Below are 13932 nucleotides of genomic sequence, written 5' to 3'. Positions count from 1 at the left end.
GATTTAAAACAATGAATTAAATAGAAGTGAGATGAACTGCCTACATCCCAGTGTTTCAGAGGGCTAAAAGATCACATACAACACCACATTCATCACCTCTGAAAGGTACCATCAGCTTTCTTGTTGATGAAGGTACTTCAGCTTACCAAGCAATTTGCTTTCAGTCAGAGCTCCACAGTCATGGGGTGCAATCCACATTTCCCATCACATTACTTTTCAAAGGACAAGAAGAAAAACCTTCAGGTAGCTGACTTCCAATGTAAATGATGAACACTGTCTGTTTTAAACAGTACTTGATTCCCACAGTACAGACTAGTGCTCTACCAAAGCAAACAAGATGAGCTTGCTAAACTGCTGTAGTGTTACTCTCTAGTCATTTTAACACACAACAGATCTACAGAAGCAGTTAAAATTGGTTTATCTCTTGAGGTAGAAGCCACAAGTCATATTTAGTCCTGTCTGTAAACTATAACACACGTGCCATCAGGCAAATATAGCCATTTTTTTGTCATTTATGAAATAAAAACACTGATTTTTTCAGATGCTATTCATTGTAAATACAATGGCATTTTTTCACTTAATCATTTTGTGTTTGAGAAGGAAGCAAATTAAACATTTGGAATAGTAGATTGTGGCTATTTATACAGTTGTAATGAAAGTAAGATGTCTTATACAAATAAACTTCACAGCAATTTCCAAAAGGGTTGGTATATGAGGATTCTTCTTAACTTAACAGTTATTTTGGAATACCAATTTTAACTGCATGATAAAGAAAAAAAACAGCCAACCAACCAAACAGAAAAAACAGTCATTAGACCTTTAAGACTACATAGCTACTTGAAATACTACCATTGCATTTTGGTAATATTTTTTTAAGATTACATTTAAGGGAAAAGAAAGTTAAACAGCAGAAACCCCCAAAGCCTGCACAAATACAATTTACTTAATGATCATGTTTTGTTAGGTGAGGACACTACGTAACTAAATCTATTGAAAGTGCACAATGTTTAACATTCCAATAGAAGCAGAAATGTGACCCTTGCATTAGTAGGGGACATTTATTCCAGGTTAGCTAAGAATCTCTGTAACAGCAAAGCTGTTGCTGTGACTGATAGAAGTTACTTGAAGGTAACCCAAGCAACAAGTTACAAAACATATGGAGATTGGCACTTGATCTTTTGTTAGCCCCATTAGCTTAATTTTCTCCCCAGAGACTCACGTACACAGAACTTTTAAGTTTTCATTTTATTACTGTAAAAAATAAAAGTCAATTTGTAGTTCCAGAGTAAACAAAGAAACCTTACCTTCAAACTACTTAAAAACAAAGGTTCAAATTTTGATAAGATACATTTCACAGGGTTCATGTCAGCACCTTAACCAAATGCATTTTTTGTGAACTACGCATATTTCACAAAGTTATCATGTTAGTGACAAGGGGCTACATTCTCATCTGGATGCACGTGTAACATGACTCAAGGAGAACAAACTGGAAGGAGTGCAAGTCAGTTTCCAGAGTTCCCTGCTGAGCTCCACATGTTCAGAACCAACATTTAAGACCGCGGTTATTCAAGATTGACCTTTTGCTTATTCCAAAATGGAAGGCAAATACAATCAACTTACATTTGGCTTTGAAACATTAAGATAACAATGTTTTATTTCAGCCACATATTTACAAAAATGTTTACAACAGAACCGTGTAGGGTTTCCTTTTTTTTTTGTCATAATACACTTGAAGATGAATAGTCATCTTAACCTTCATGCAAAGACGCATCTCTTGTTACACAAGAAGTTTTCTGTTTGTTTTTTTTTTTTTTTTTGCACTCTGAGGATAGCAAGCAGAGGGTTGGATAAGTTTGGGTCACCCTTAAAAATCTAGGCCTGTTTGCTCTACTGCACCTTCAAAATAAGGAGGTAAAGTACAGGCACCGTTAATTCCACAAGGGTTCATTGCCTCTAGCATGTTTTCCAAAACCAACAAAGATAGTCTTGAACAGTTGCAACATGGGTTATTCCATGACTTTCACCTCTTCAGTTTACTTCCTGAACTCTGGAGTTACTTTCCTAGAAGCACACTTGCAGGGCTTCTTTTCTAATGTATATTGTTGACTATACATTTTAAATTAAACTGTTATGTAAAGAACGTAACAAGCTTTTCCTTTGTACACAACTTAATCTTTGTGCTGAGTATTCTTCAAAAGGTTTTTATAAATAATACAGTAAGTTTAGAATCAGTCTTCTGCCCTCTCGTCATTATACCATGTTGTTGCTTTCTCCAACTTTATCTACAAGCTGTAGAAAAGGAGACAAAAAGGTTTTAAGCTGCATGACATTTATGTACAGCGAAGTTACTCTCAAATATTACTTGCTACTTGCACAGTTAGTATGCGACTGAAAATGAGAGTCAAGTAGTACTCACCAAGGTCTCATGGTTTAAGTTTGTGAAAATTAAAAACCTTACATTGCAATTGTGTTTCTGCATGACATGTTTTTCTCATATAGACATTAACAGTGCAACATGAAGATGCAACAGAATGAAAAAGGAAATAGAAGAATGCAGATAACACTGCTAGCTTAATGATTGAAACAAAACAATACAGTATCAGCCACACATGCATTAGTAGACCAAGTAAGATATTCCAACTGACCATTACTGTGGATTCTCTTCTGAGCCTACGTAGGCTTTGAATAAAACATTAACAATTATCTTTTTAAAACAAGATTTAACCCCTTTATGATCAAACTAAATATGACTAAGTAAGATCAATTGACAAATGAAACATTCAATTGATCATGAATTATGAGCCAGAACGTGGCCTAACTGTAAGATTGGAACAGATGACCTTGAACACTAATTTAAAAAAAAAACAGCCTGTATACATCTGAGTTATATCCCCTATAATTTTTTAGTAGTAGCTATTAAAACTGTTGCTTTCAAAACTAGGGTTAAAAATGCTTGTGTTAAAATATGTACAGAAATTAGCACAGTAAAAGTAGTTGACTGAAACACCCTAGATTACCATCTTTCTGGCACCTGTTAATTGTCTTCAAATCCCTGGCTATTTGGTTAAGAAAATGGAAAACTGCATTTGAAAAAATACAAATCTTAGTAAATGCAAGCTGCAGTCTGGTGCAGTGGACCTTAAAAAGTATATCTGATGAATGATTATGCATATGAGGGTTTCTGGATTTGCCATACAAGCTGCAACTTAACATTGAACTAAACTGTTTGCTTTTACAGGCAACTTTTCATAAATATATCCAAATACTATGCAAAGAACAGTGTCCTCCTCATCGTACAGACAGGAGAAGAGGCAGAGAACAGTGTCATGATTTGCCTATTTGGTCACCTAGGGCCAACAGTGAAGCAGAAAGTAGAACCCCAGCGCTCCAAATCACAATCCAGGGCTCTTTCCACTTCACAACATGTAAGCAAGGGCAGCTTCTGCAAAGGTATCCTTTTGTTCCTTTTACATCTAGAAGTCTTTCACTGGGAACGAAGGTGATCTGTATGGTGCAAGAACTATACAGGAATACACTCAAAGACACTGCTCTAAAGTTATATTTCCTTTATTTCTGATGCATTTCTACTATTGCTATAACAATGGAACAAAAAAACAGTACAAGCTTCAAATTTTGCATGAAGTACCAAACACTTACCGAGCTTATACCAGGTAAATTCAAGAGATATCCAAGAACTGGAACTCTTCTAATAAAGCCAACAACCACAGGAAAGAACCCCCTTTAGTTAAGATATCAGAAGATTGTATTAGTTTTTATAATTGTACTATTCTCATATTGCTATAAAATGAAGAAATAGGAGTTATTTTTTAAACCCAGGTTACATAAAATCTCCTAGCTTCTTAGTAGCACATTAATTTTACCAAATACATCAACATACACTCAGCAGAGAAAGCAGAAAACCAGGAAAGATACACCTTATTTTTAAATGGACTTAATTTTCTTCATAGGTGGCAACCCTCAGTCAGCTCTTCAAAAAATAACCGAAGAAAGAATACCCAACTTAGTCAACAGAACTGATGCTCCCAACTAATTTCTCAAAATTACCATACATATTTTGAGGTAATTTCTTTTTACATTATAGGAAATACATTCTTGCAATACCCAATGTAAAAACAACTGAAGTTAATTCTGAATAATCCCCTTTGAAACCATATATGGTACTCTTTACATTAACTAAAGAAAATTGAGCACGACAGAGTTGTGTATTCACTTATTTCACAAATTTATGTAAAGTCAGAGATTTAAATCATGAGCCAGAGGATGTTGCCTAGCACAGCTGCTGTGGTGTAGCCCCCTGTGCTTTCCACTTTGTTTCTGCTGCAGGAAAACAAATTTTCTACGGCAGCAGCTCAGCTGTTTGCAGTCAATTGTAGCAATTCAGCTGGTGGTGGCATTCTGAGTTCTCTCTTGTTGAGCTATACATTCCCTGTGTAGATTAAGGATTAACATGTAATGAGACCTCGGCCACAGTGAAACAGGGAAGTTTCATAAGTCATCATCCTCTTCACTACACTGGTAAGAACTATTTGCTGGGTAGTACCAATATCAGCAAGTTTTTCCTGGACATTTTCTTGTTTTTAAAGACCAAATCATTTCAGTGGTCCAGTAAATTGTGATGCAGGGCACACAAACCCCTTGTAACAGATTAAAACAACTGTTGTAGCCAAGAATAAGGAATAGTCAGTACAGGAAGGATAATATTGTTAGCCATAACTTTGGATGCCTATAATCTGAACAAGGCTCCAAAAGCAGCTTAGAGTACAAAAGGTAATGTCCCATAATAGCTTTCTCCAGTGAATGCAATCTGAGCATGTAGAAGTATGGAAAAAAACCTAAACGTCTGATGGGAAACTTGTAGCAGCATGTTAAATAAAGACAAGAAGGGAAAGACATGCTAGATTTAAACCAGAGTAAAACAATAATTGTGTGTGTGTGTCTCACTTCAGTCAGATGCATATTAAAAAAAAAAAAAAGTCTTTGCAATCCTGTCATTTGTTTACGTGTTCTTGGTCACCAGCTCCTAACCGTTGTTTTATGGACAGCAAGGGCTCTGCAATTACTGCTACAGGGTGTAAGAAAGGTGACTGTAAAAGTAGTCTAGATATGCAAGACAACAGCCTACAAGAAAAGATTCTATAGGGATCTGAACACCTAGTAGAACTACTTTAGTGGTCTAAAAACAAGAGACTCAAAAAAGTACAATACAGTGGTTTACATTTGTACTATCTTAGTCTGAGTTGAAGTAAAGTTACTAGAACTGCTAAATTGCTCTTGGTAAATATAAAGATTTTCCATATAAAAGTCCTGGTAATCCACATGATTAGAGCCATCACGATACACAGAAATGCCCATCCTCACAGCACACTGCCCTAACAAATCCAAAAGTGCATAAATTGATCTGGTATGCCTTGGGCTTAAGAAAATTATGTACTTCAGAGACCAATGATAACCAGGGAAGTTTTCTGTTACACAAACAAACAGCAGGATCCTGAGGATTTGTATAAAGTGATGCTTGCAGAAAGGCTCCATTTTTAACTTCTTCAGAAAGAAGCAAGTGGCTGAAAACACAATAATGGTTGAAATGAATAAGAATGAAGCAAAACATAAAGCTCTGTTTGAAGTAGTAACTAGCTGACATTGTAGCAAGGGATTTAGATTCTAAGAACTATTAAGCACTAGAAGAGATGATCTAGAGATGTTTTAAATTAAAACAGATCAGACAAACATTCACACCTGAAATTATCTATCCCTTATTGATACTCTTCTGGCTAAAGGATAGTCCTAATGACCTAGTAGGGATAACTACTGACCTTCTATAATCCCTTCAACGTAATTTTACCTTGCTGGCCCCTGGCTAGCACCAATAGATAATCCACAACCATACCTGCTCAGACATAGTAATTTGTAATTCTTCTGAGATCTTTTAAAAGGAGGGGTGTTTGGTTAGAAACACACTCTACTTGCTTTGTACTGGCTGATTAAACTCAAGCTCTACATGCAAGAAATGACAATATTCAGTGAAACACTGATTTTCAAAACACTTGCAGTGACAGAGTTCAGGGTAATACGAAGTACAACAATAAGAAGCATATATTAAAACTGCAAAATCGATTTTCAAAAATCTCACTGTCTTCAGTAGGAGCCAAGTTAAGATTTTTTTCAAAAAATATTTAAACATTTTATCTAAACTATATACAAGATTAACATACAATTTCACTGAGTGGAAAAAAAGGCACCATGGGAACAGTGGTTTGATTTTGATTAACAGGAACTGTACTATTTAGCCAGTAGCCGAACACTTTGAAAAGGGGTCTGTTTTTAGGGGTCTGTTATTAGATTAATAAGCATTAATGAAACAGTCTTCATCTGAACAGAAGTCCAGGAACAACTAAAAGCCTTCCTTCTTACTTACTACCATTGTACTTTGTTCTATACTGAAGTATGGAACTTCAACCATGGAAATAAAGATAAAATATAGATATATACAGGTTGTAACAAGTTAAATTCTTTCACCATTGTGATTGCATTTATGAAGAAGTTAAATGACACATTGTGAAAGTTATAACATATATCAAGATTGCTGTTCAAAACATAAGAATTTTCATCTTTCCTTAACTCAGTCAAGATAATGCTAACCAAACCCAGCAGTTCTGACTATACTAGGGCACAAGTGTAATGAAACACAACAGAAGACATCCTTCCACTGGGCTGCCATAGTAATGAAATGGTAAGGTTACAGACACAGCATGTTTGTAACCAAGTATTTTGCCCCATCTGTTAAAGAAAAGAACAAATTCCCCACCAATAAATACTTAGTATCTAAGTTGCCTTTTTTAAGGAGTAAATATTTAAACTTCGCACTGCTAACAATTTGGGCTCCCAGATATTTTGAAGCTTTACAATTCTTTCGTTAGACATAAACAACATTGCCAAAGTCAGTTTGGTATACACCTCACAAACCTTAGCAGATTTGAGTCTTGGAAAAATACTTACCTACTTTCCACCTCTTGCAAATGTAACTTTATATAAAACCTATCAAAAGCGAACATTTAAAGTATGCAGCTTTGTCAGCTGTAATGCAGCAACACTAAACGAATACATTTATTCCTAGATACACCAATACAGAAAGGTATTTTGAAACAAGTCTTACCTGAATAATAGGAAGAAGCCATAAATTTCAAGGATCATTCCTATTAAAGGCCAACCAATGAGAACTATGAGCACACCACCCAGGAAAAAGCCCGTTGCTTTCATTTTGTGTTTTTGAAAGAAGAATCTAAATGTTCTTTCTAAACCAATAACAAAAGACAAGCCAGCCACAAATAAAACCTACAAAAGACAAAAACCAATCAAAGAAAGAAAACAGATAATTATATTCCTAAATTTAGGATGTAAACATATATATTCTACAAATTATATTGCATTTCTTGCATAACTTTTTTTAATACCAAAAGACAGATGGTGAGAAGGAATTTACTAGTGATTTTCTTTGGTAAAGTCCATCTTGAAGTACTTGTAGCTAGCATTCAAAACTCTTCTCTCAGCTGCTTAAAAAGTAGAGTCTACCTTTGTGGTCTCTGACAAACACAATCATGGCAAAAAGACCTGGTGACAACAGTTTTATCTGTGCCATAACATGAGTACGATCATTATCCACAAGCAGTGCTGAAGCTTAGTACCACTGACAGCAAAGGTTCCTAAAAACTGAGAACAGACATGTTACAAAAGCACCTCTGTTCTATACCATGGACATCTTCAACAGCTTGTACCAATCAACTGAACAGTTCAAAGGCAAAAAAGGAAACCAGTTGAAGAGCTTTACCAGTTACTTTACTTGTTGGTTTTGGGTTTTTTTCTGTGTATATTCTTTCTACTGTTTACTAGTTCCAGTATAGACTGAACACTATCACACTAGTCCCAACTAGTCTGAACTACTTTTAGTGTCCTTTAGCAACAGGATTTGTACTTACTTCAGCTTCTAAGTGTACACCTGGCCAACATTTTTGCTGAGAAGGGGATAGTATCTCAGATTTTACTCAAGATTATAGATGAAATTTAAGTTTTGTATGTTATTCAATAAACTACTTTCTTACCACCTCTTCCCCTTTCTGATTTTTTTTAAGCTTTCTGTAAGGATATAGTACCTTTTCTTGCATTATCTTTGGCTACGACATAGCCTGTCATTGTCTCTTCCTACCTATGTTTTCATCATTTTCCCTGAAGAGGATGTTTTATTTCTACCTTACATTAGGAAAAGAAAAAATAAGCATTATTTTATTTTTTTACTCTTCCACTATACACTTTACTGATGGTTCAGAACATTGCTTTAACTTACGCACCCAAATGCAAATATATATATTTTTATATTTTCCTTTCATGAATCTCAGTGTTTGACTCTGCTGCCAGAGAATGAAACTGATCAGTTTTGACCACAGACTTCTAGGCATCAGCAAAAGAGGATGCAAACCTCTACCAGGCTGTGCTCTTGGCTGGCTGGCAAAGCCGAGAACAGCAGAGGCACAGAGATTATCACATTCAGAAAACACCCTGTCATTTTATATTTGCTTTGAATTGGGAATTTTGCGTACCAGAACTAGGACTTAGTTTGTATACTGCTTTAAGTGAAAACTTTGATTTGGTAAAAACCAAAGATGTTAAATCTCTCTACTATGAAGGGTGATTGGCTCTTCTACAGCCAGACTATCAGCAGTTCATACTTCTTTATTTTGTCATAAAGCACAACAAAGCTACATTTGCTAGTGTGTACAGAACACTTCACTATTCTTACCCAAATATATACTTAAATTTGACAGTTATCTTACAAGATCACAAAAAAAGAAAGCATTAGTAATGACAGCCAATCTAGAAACCGTATTTGCAGCAGCATAACTGTGGAACAAGCTGCTTCTTGTCTGACCAACATACTGCAGGCCTGACCTGGAGGTACGATATTTAGATTCACATGAGTTGTTCTAACTTTAATCAGGAAAAATGATTCACTCATATCGCTGAGCATAACTCTTCCTTTATACCAAATTGCCACAGTAAATTTTGTGATAGTTTCAAATTGACAACTTATTGTTCTATTTTTCGTTTATTTTTAATATATCACATACTTAATTCTAAGCAGTGCAGAATCTAAGACTAAACAGAAGGCACTTACATTTCCAATAGCCAAAAGAGCTTTGTCAAAGAAGAGTATCATTCCAAAGAAAAGGAAGAACACTCCAAACCCTGTTAGTCCCATTCCAATTTCTGAAAAAGAAACAAATTTAGGCATGTAACAGAACATAGTACCAGGAAAACCTCATGCATAAAAATTATGAAAAACTTAGAATGTCCAAGATACAGACATTTTAAATTTATAGAAAAACTCAGCCTATTTTATGACTACCTAAAAACTTCTCTGAGTGTACAAATATGGTAAGTCTTGTAGACACCAATTACTTCAGTAACAGACAGAGATCTCTGGAAGCTGCTTATCAAAAAAGTACACACTCAGAACTATATACTGAAATTGAATGCAACAAGAAAGCATGCATGCATATATACATACCACAAAGACATCCCTTTTGATTTACTGCTAGTGTGGAGAAAAGGATTGTTTTGTGAACAGATAATGAAACTTTGTTTTCCATTTGCAACTCTTATCCCATTATGTTTACCACAGTAACATAAGTACACTGGTCCTTTCCATCCTCCCGAGACCTCACATTCCACCTCCCATAATCTTGCATAGCAGTCCCACTTTCCCGAACTTATGGATTGAACAGATTAATGCTGTAGGCTCTTTACAAATTACACATGCACTGATGGCTATTAAACACTAGCTTGGGTCACCAGCCAGTTGCCAGTTTTCACAAAACTTGTAGATACTACATATCTTTGAATTCTCCCTCTCTGCACAGGTTGCTCAAGAAATACTGTGAAGGCAAGAGTAGGATGGAAGGTGTCTGACAAACCGGGTTAAAAATATCAACCTATGATTAAAGCTACCACTTCACAATAACCTCTAAGGTATCTTGAAGACCATACTTAGAAATACATCCTACTTTTAAAATTAAACCTCTAAGGCCTTCCTGTCACTCTCATGCAGACTGAATGGGAGAAATAACACAAATGACAACAACACAGCCGCAAAAATCTTTGCATTTATCTATGCACTCATCCTTACATTATTGTTATCCTTGTGACCAGAAAATTTAGAAACTTACAGGATACATAAAACCAGCTAGCAAAACCAGCCGCGATACTTACTATAGACAGGCTGGCAGCCCAGTTTGTGTGTGTCTCTCTCTGTATATATAGGTATATTTTGAAGATCCCAGTACTAGTCTAGCCTGAAACAAACAAACAAGAAACCCCACCCACACTATCATAGCCTTCACTGCTACTGCTTGCCAGATCTACATAAATGTATTTCAGTTGCACTTTTGACTGCAGAGTAGATCTAGTTGATCGTTTACTGTTGCTTGAAATGCTCAGGAGTAAAGGAGTATCATTCTGCCTATTTCAGAACTTCCATTTAGTTATTGCAAAAAAATTCAGAACACCTCAGAGAGATTTGTACAGCCACATTTAAATTCCCTAACTTGAGCAAGGTTGCAGACCGCATGGTGTTAAATCTGTAGTTCTACAGCACTGCCTGCCACTTTAAACTTTTGCTATAAGCATTTTAACCACCCAGAATTAAAACTACTAAGTAACCTGCTACAATTGATTTACTGCAGACATTCATTGAAAATACAATTTGCAATTCCATTTTTCATTGTAAACAAGTATTGAGAATCTGCTGACTGAAAGCAATATAATAATTGCAATCTGCCCTTTTCTCTACTACTCTTTACTTTAGAAGAGCAGAAACAATCTGTATTCTGGAAGGAAAACACTTGGAGGCAGGACTCCAAAGGAATTACCAGCTGCCAATAAGATAAATATGCAGTCATGGGAAGCAAGTATTCATTCCTCTCGCAGACATAGCACAAAGTAGGGATCTAGCAAGAAGGCAGAGGCCAACTCCCAACAGCTGCTGCAATTACTATTCTGTCACTTCTCCTGTATTCACTTGAAACATGTTTGTAATCACCTACTGCTACAACAGATTCAGATTCACTTTAGAAGTCAAGCATATTCTCTGGTTAGTGAAAAGAAAAAAAAAAGAAAAAAAAAAGTAGAGGACCACCATTCTTATGGTCCCAAAATTACTGCTGAAAGAAGATGAGTAGTCCAGGACTATTACTCCCTGTTGCTAATATCTCAGTAGAAGGTATTACTGACTTGATTCATATCAGAATTTGGAAATATATTTCACTAGCATTCCTAGGGGAAGGAAAAAAAACGCCACAGTGATTTTGTACATAATCTTTGCAACAATGGACTAGGAATTTTTACAGAGGGTGTGAATTATTTTTAAATGCTTTCTCCTGCACCAGAAGAGCCTTCCCATATTACTCAAATACATTTCAATGCCTAGAAATGCAGAAACGCATACTAACCACGTGACATTTAGTCTGTTTTTTTAAAAATTATGATTTACTGAAATGAGGGAGCAATGCTTTCTCAAATGTTTCTGCAGAAATCCTGTAAGCTGTGTAAGAGTACTTCAGCACTGTATCAAAACAGCTTAGTAAATATTAAGACTTACAATTAAGATACATTGACTGTGAAAGTTCATGGAAGACAATACACATCCTCCATCTTTTGTGTACAAAATAAGAATGGAATCGTGCACTACAGGCCCTCAGAAGACAAAAATTCATGCAGTTTATAGGTTATGAAAAGTTTCAATTTCTAACTATTATTATTTTGCTAGTAGTATTTTTCAGTACTGAAAAATTAATTTGTTTGGGAAAAACTAAGTGCGTTCTTTTGCAATTACTGGTGATTTATAACACCATTCAATGCATCACTTACAAAATGTTCTAGACTACAGCTGCAAATTTAAACTTTCCAAACATCAACTAATGCACCAGTCCTCTCCAGGTATTTATCACACTACTCCAGCAGTGACTCTGCAGCTAACTCCATATTTTTCTAGACCGCAGTGAGTTTAAAACTATCTGATAAAATATCTTCAGAATTTCAAAAAAACAGTGAAAAAAAAAAACCTAAAAAAACCCCCTGAACTCCACAGTACTTTACTATTGGCTCTGGAAGTTAAAACCAACAGAATCAGCACTGGAGTTAGCTGAAGGTCCCAAATGAGGAACTAAGAAAAGGAAACAGTGAACAGATCTCCTCTTTCTGAAGAGATTTTTCTTTTTTTCCCCACAATGAATACTCTGGACAGGAGAATAGGAAAAGCAAAGCCCGCAAGGGTTTAATCAATCAGAAATCTAAACGTTAACCCCAAGGGTTAGTACCCATCCCAGTAACAGAGCACGGCACCTAAATTTCTCAAGAAAACATTGACCGTGAAACATCGCTAATCTCCTTTTCTGCCTGTCTTCATGCTTGGCCTTGACTGGCTCTCCAATGCCTCTGTTTCCAGTATCCTGCTACCAAGTTAAACTCAGTTCTTTTAACTTTCTTTTCTACATCTTTTACACTTGCCCTCCTTCATAACTGACAGCACAGTGCTTATTAAGCCGACTTATTTCCTTTCATGGCAACCATGCCAGAAACACATCATACACGAGATGTTAATTTAAACCAAACACCTACCGTTCTCCTTTACCTTGAAGTTCAAACTCTTACAAACCCCTTTACTTTGATTTCTTTGTACTTTCCCTTTCAGCACCTCTATTTCCAAGTACTTCTATTCAGTGAGAACAAAACCGCGGTCACATGCGAGTACTTCCCCCCCCCCCCCTTTCAGACTGAGTGTCTGGTCCTCACCTTAAAATCCCCTCGGTGTCACCTGCAAACGCTCAGCGTGATAACGGCACGTTAAGAGAAGCCACTAAAGTACAATTCACTGATTCCAAACCGCTAACGTCCACGTGGAGGCACGCTAGAAGACTTCAGCTAATGGTTACTTTTGTTTACCGTTCGGCTTTCCTTCGTTCTCGCCACCGCCGCATCGCAGCACCCCTGCCCGCACGGAACATCTCCCAGCCCACGGCAAACTCTAGCGGCGGCGGCGGCAGAAGCGCCCTCCCCGGGGCGCGGGGACCGGCCCTGCCGAGCGCTCCGCCGCAGCCCCGCGCCCCAGCTCGCTCTCCGCTTCACCCGGCGGCTCACGGCACCGCCGCTAGACCCGACCCGCCGTTTTGACCGCCCTCACGAAGAGGCGATGCCGACGGGCGCGGCCAGGTGAGCTCCGCCTGCGCCCCTCCCGTTCCCGGCCCGCCGCTGGTTTCCAACCGGTGCCCGCGCAAGCCGGACCCCGCCTCAGCGACTCCCGCCCCAGCGCCGAGAGCCGCCTCTCCGCCGGGGCTCCGGGGCGGGCGCGGGCCGAGGACGGAGGAGAGCTCTCCGCAGGGGCGCTCCGCCACAGCGGCCCGGGCCGGGGCCCTCGGCACCGACCGCTCCCACGGCTGCGACCGGCGGGCCGCGGGAGCGCGAACAAAGGGCGAGGGGGCCGGGCCCGGCTGGCCCCGCGCCGCTCGGCCGCCACCGGGGCCCCCTCCCCGGCGCCCGCCGCCCCCAGCCCCGCGGCGGGCGACGCGACGCGACCCTCCCCTCCCCTTTCTCTCCTCTCCCCTCCCCTGGCGGACTCCCGGTGGCGAGGGGGCGGCGCTTACTCTGGGTGTCCGAGAGGGAGATCATGGTGGCGGCAGCGGCGGGGCCGGGAGCGCGGGGCTGAGAAGCGGCGGCAGCAAGAGCCACGTCTTCCGGAAACACGCAGCCCCCTTCGCCTCGCCGCCGGGTGGAAGGGGGCCGCCGATTGGAGGGGCCGGCGCCAATCAGCAGCCGCGTTGTTCGCGCCGCTGCTACCGCTGCGCCCCCTCCCGTCTCGGCGCCCGCCTC

General features: G+C 38.8%; 1 protein-coding gene across 2 annotated transcripts; it reads right to left on the bottom strand.

Annotated features, from left to right (window-relative positions):
* Positions 1-1636: 1636 nt before the first annotated feature.
* Positions 1637-13891, bottom strand: GOLT1B (golgi transport 1B). 2 transcript variants are annotated; one of them, XR_012653601.1, is made up of 5 exons: positions 13707-13891; positions 9185-9276; positions 7172-7350; positions 3658-5579; positions 1637-2289 (listed from the first exon to the last, which is right to left on the bottom strand). XR_012653601.1 is itself a non-coding variant. In XM_075051368.1 (5 exons), the coding sequence occupies exons 1-5, from the start codon at positions 13729-13731 to the stop codon at positions 2251-2253; spliced, it is 417 nt and encodes a 138-aa protein (XP_074907469.1). In that variant the 5' UTR covers positions 13732-13848; the 3' UTR covers positions 1637-2250. The 2 variants fall into 2 exon arrangements, 1 of the variants encoding a protein (XP_074907469.1); XM_075051368.1 differs by having other exon boundaries at positions 3658-3739; positions 13707-13848.
* Between the last annotated feature and the right edge of the window lie 41 nt (positions 13892-13932).

The sequence above is a fragment of the Buteo buteo genome, chromosome 19, assembly GCF_964188355.1.
Source record: "Buteo buteo chromosome 19, bButBut1.hap1.1, whole genome shotgun sequence".
Lineage (NCBI taxonomy): Eukaryota > Metazoa > Chordata > Aves > Accipitriformes > Accipitridae > Buteo > Buteo buteo.
The sequence above is the reverse complement of the archived record's forward strand: the minus strand, read 5'-3'. Positions and strand labels throughout refer to the sequence as shown.

What these genes read in the sequence shown, in the direction of transcription:
- GOLT1B (XM_075051368.1), bottom strand. Translation starts at nt 13,731, where the DNA reads ATGATCTCCCTCTCGGACACCCAGA. An exon ending in CTCCCTCTCGGACACCCAGA is followed by an intron (nt 9,277 to 13,706) that starts GTAAGCGCCGCC and finishes TTTCTTTTTCAG; the next exon opens with AAATTGGAATGGGACTAACA. An exon ending in CTCTTTTGGCTATTGGAAAT is followed by an intron (nt 7,351 to 9,184) that starts GTAAGTGCCTTC and finishes TGTCTTTTGTAG; the next exon opens with GTTTTATTTGTGGCTGGCTT.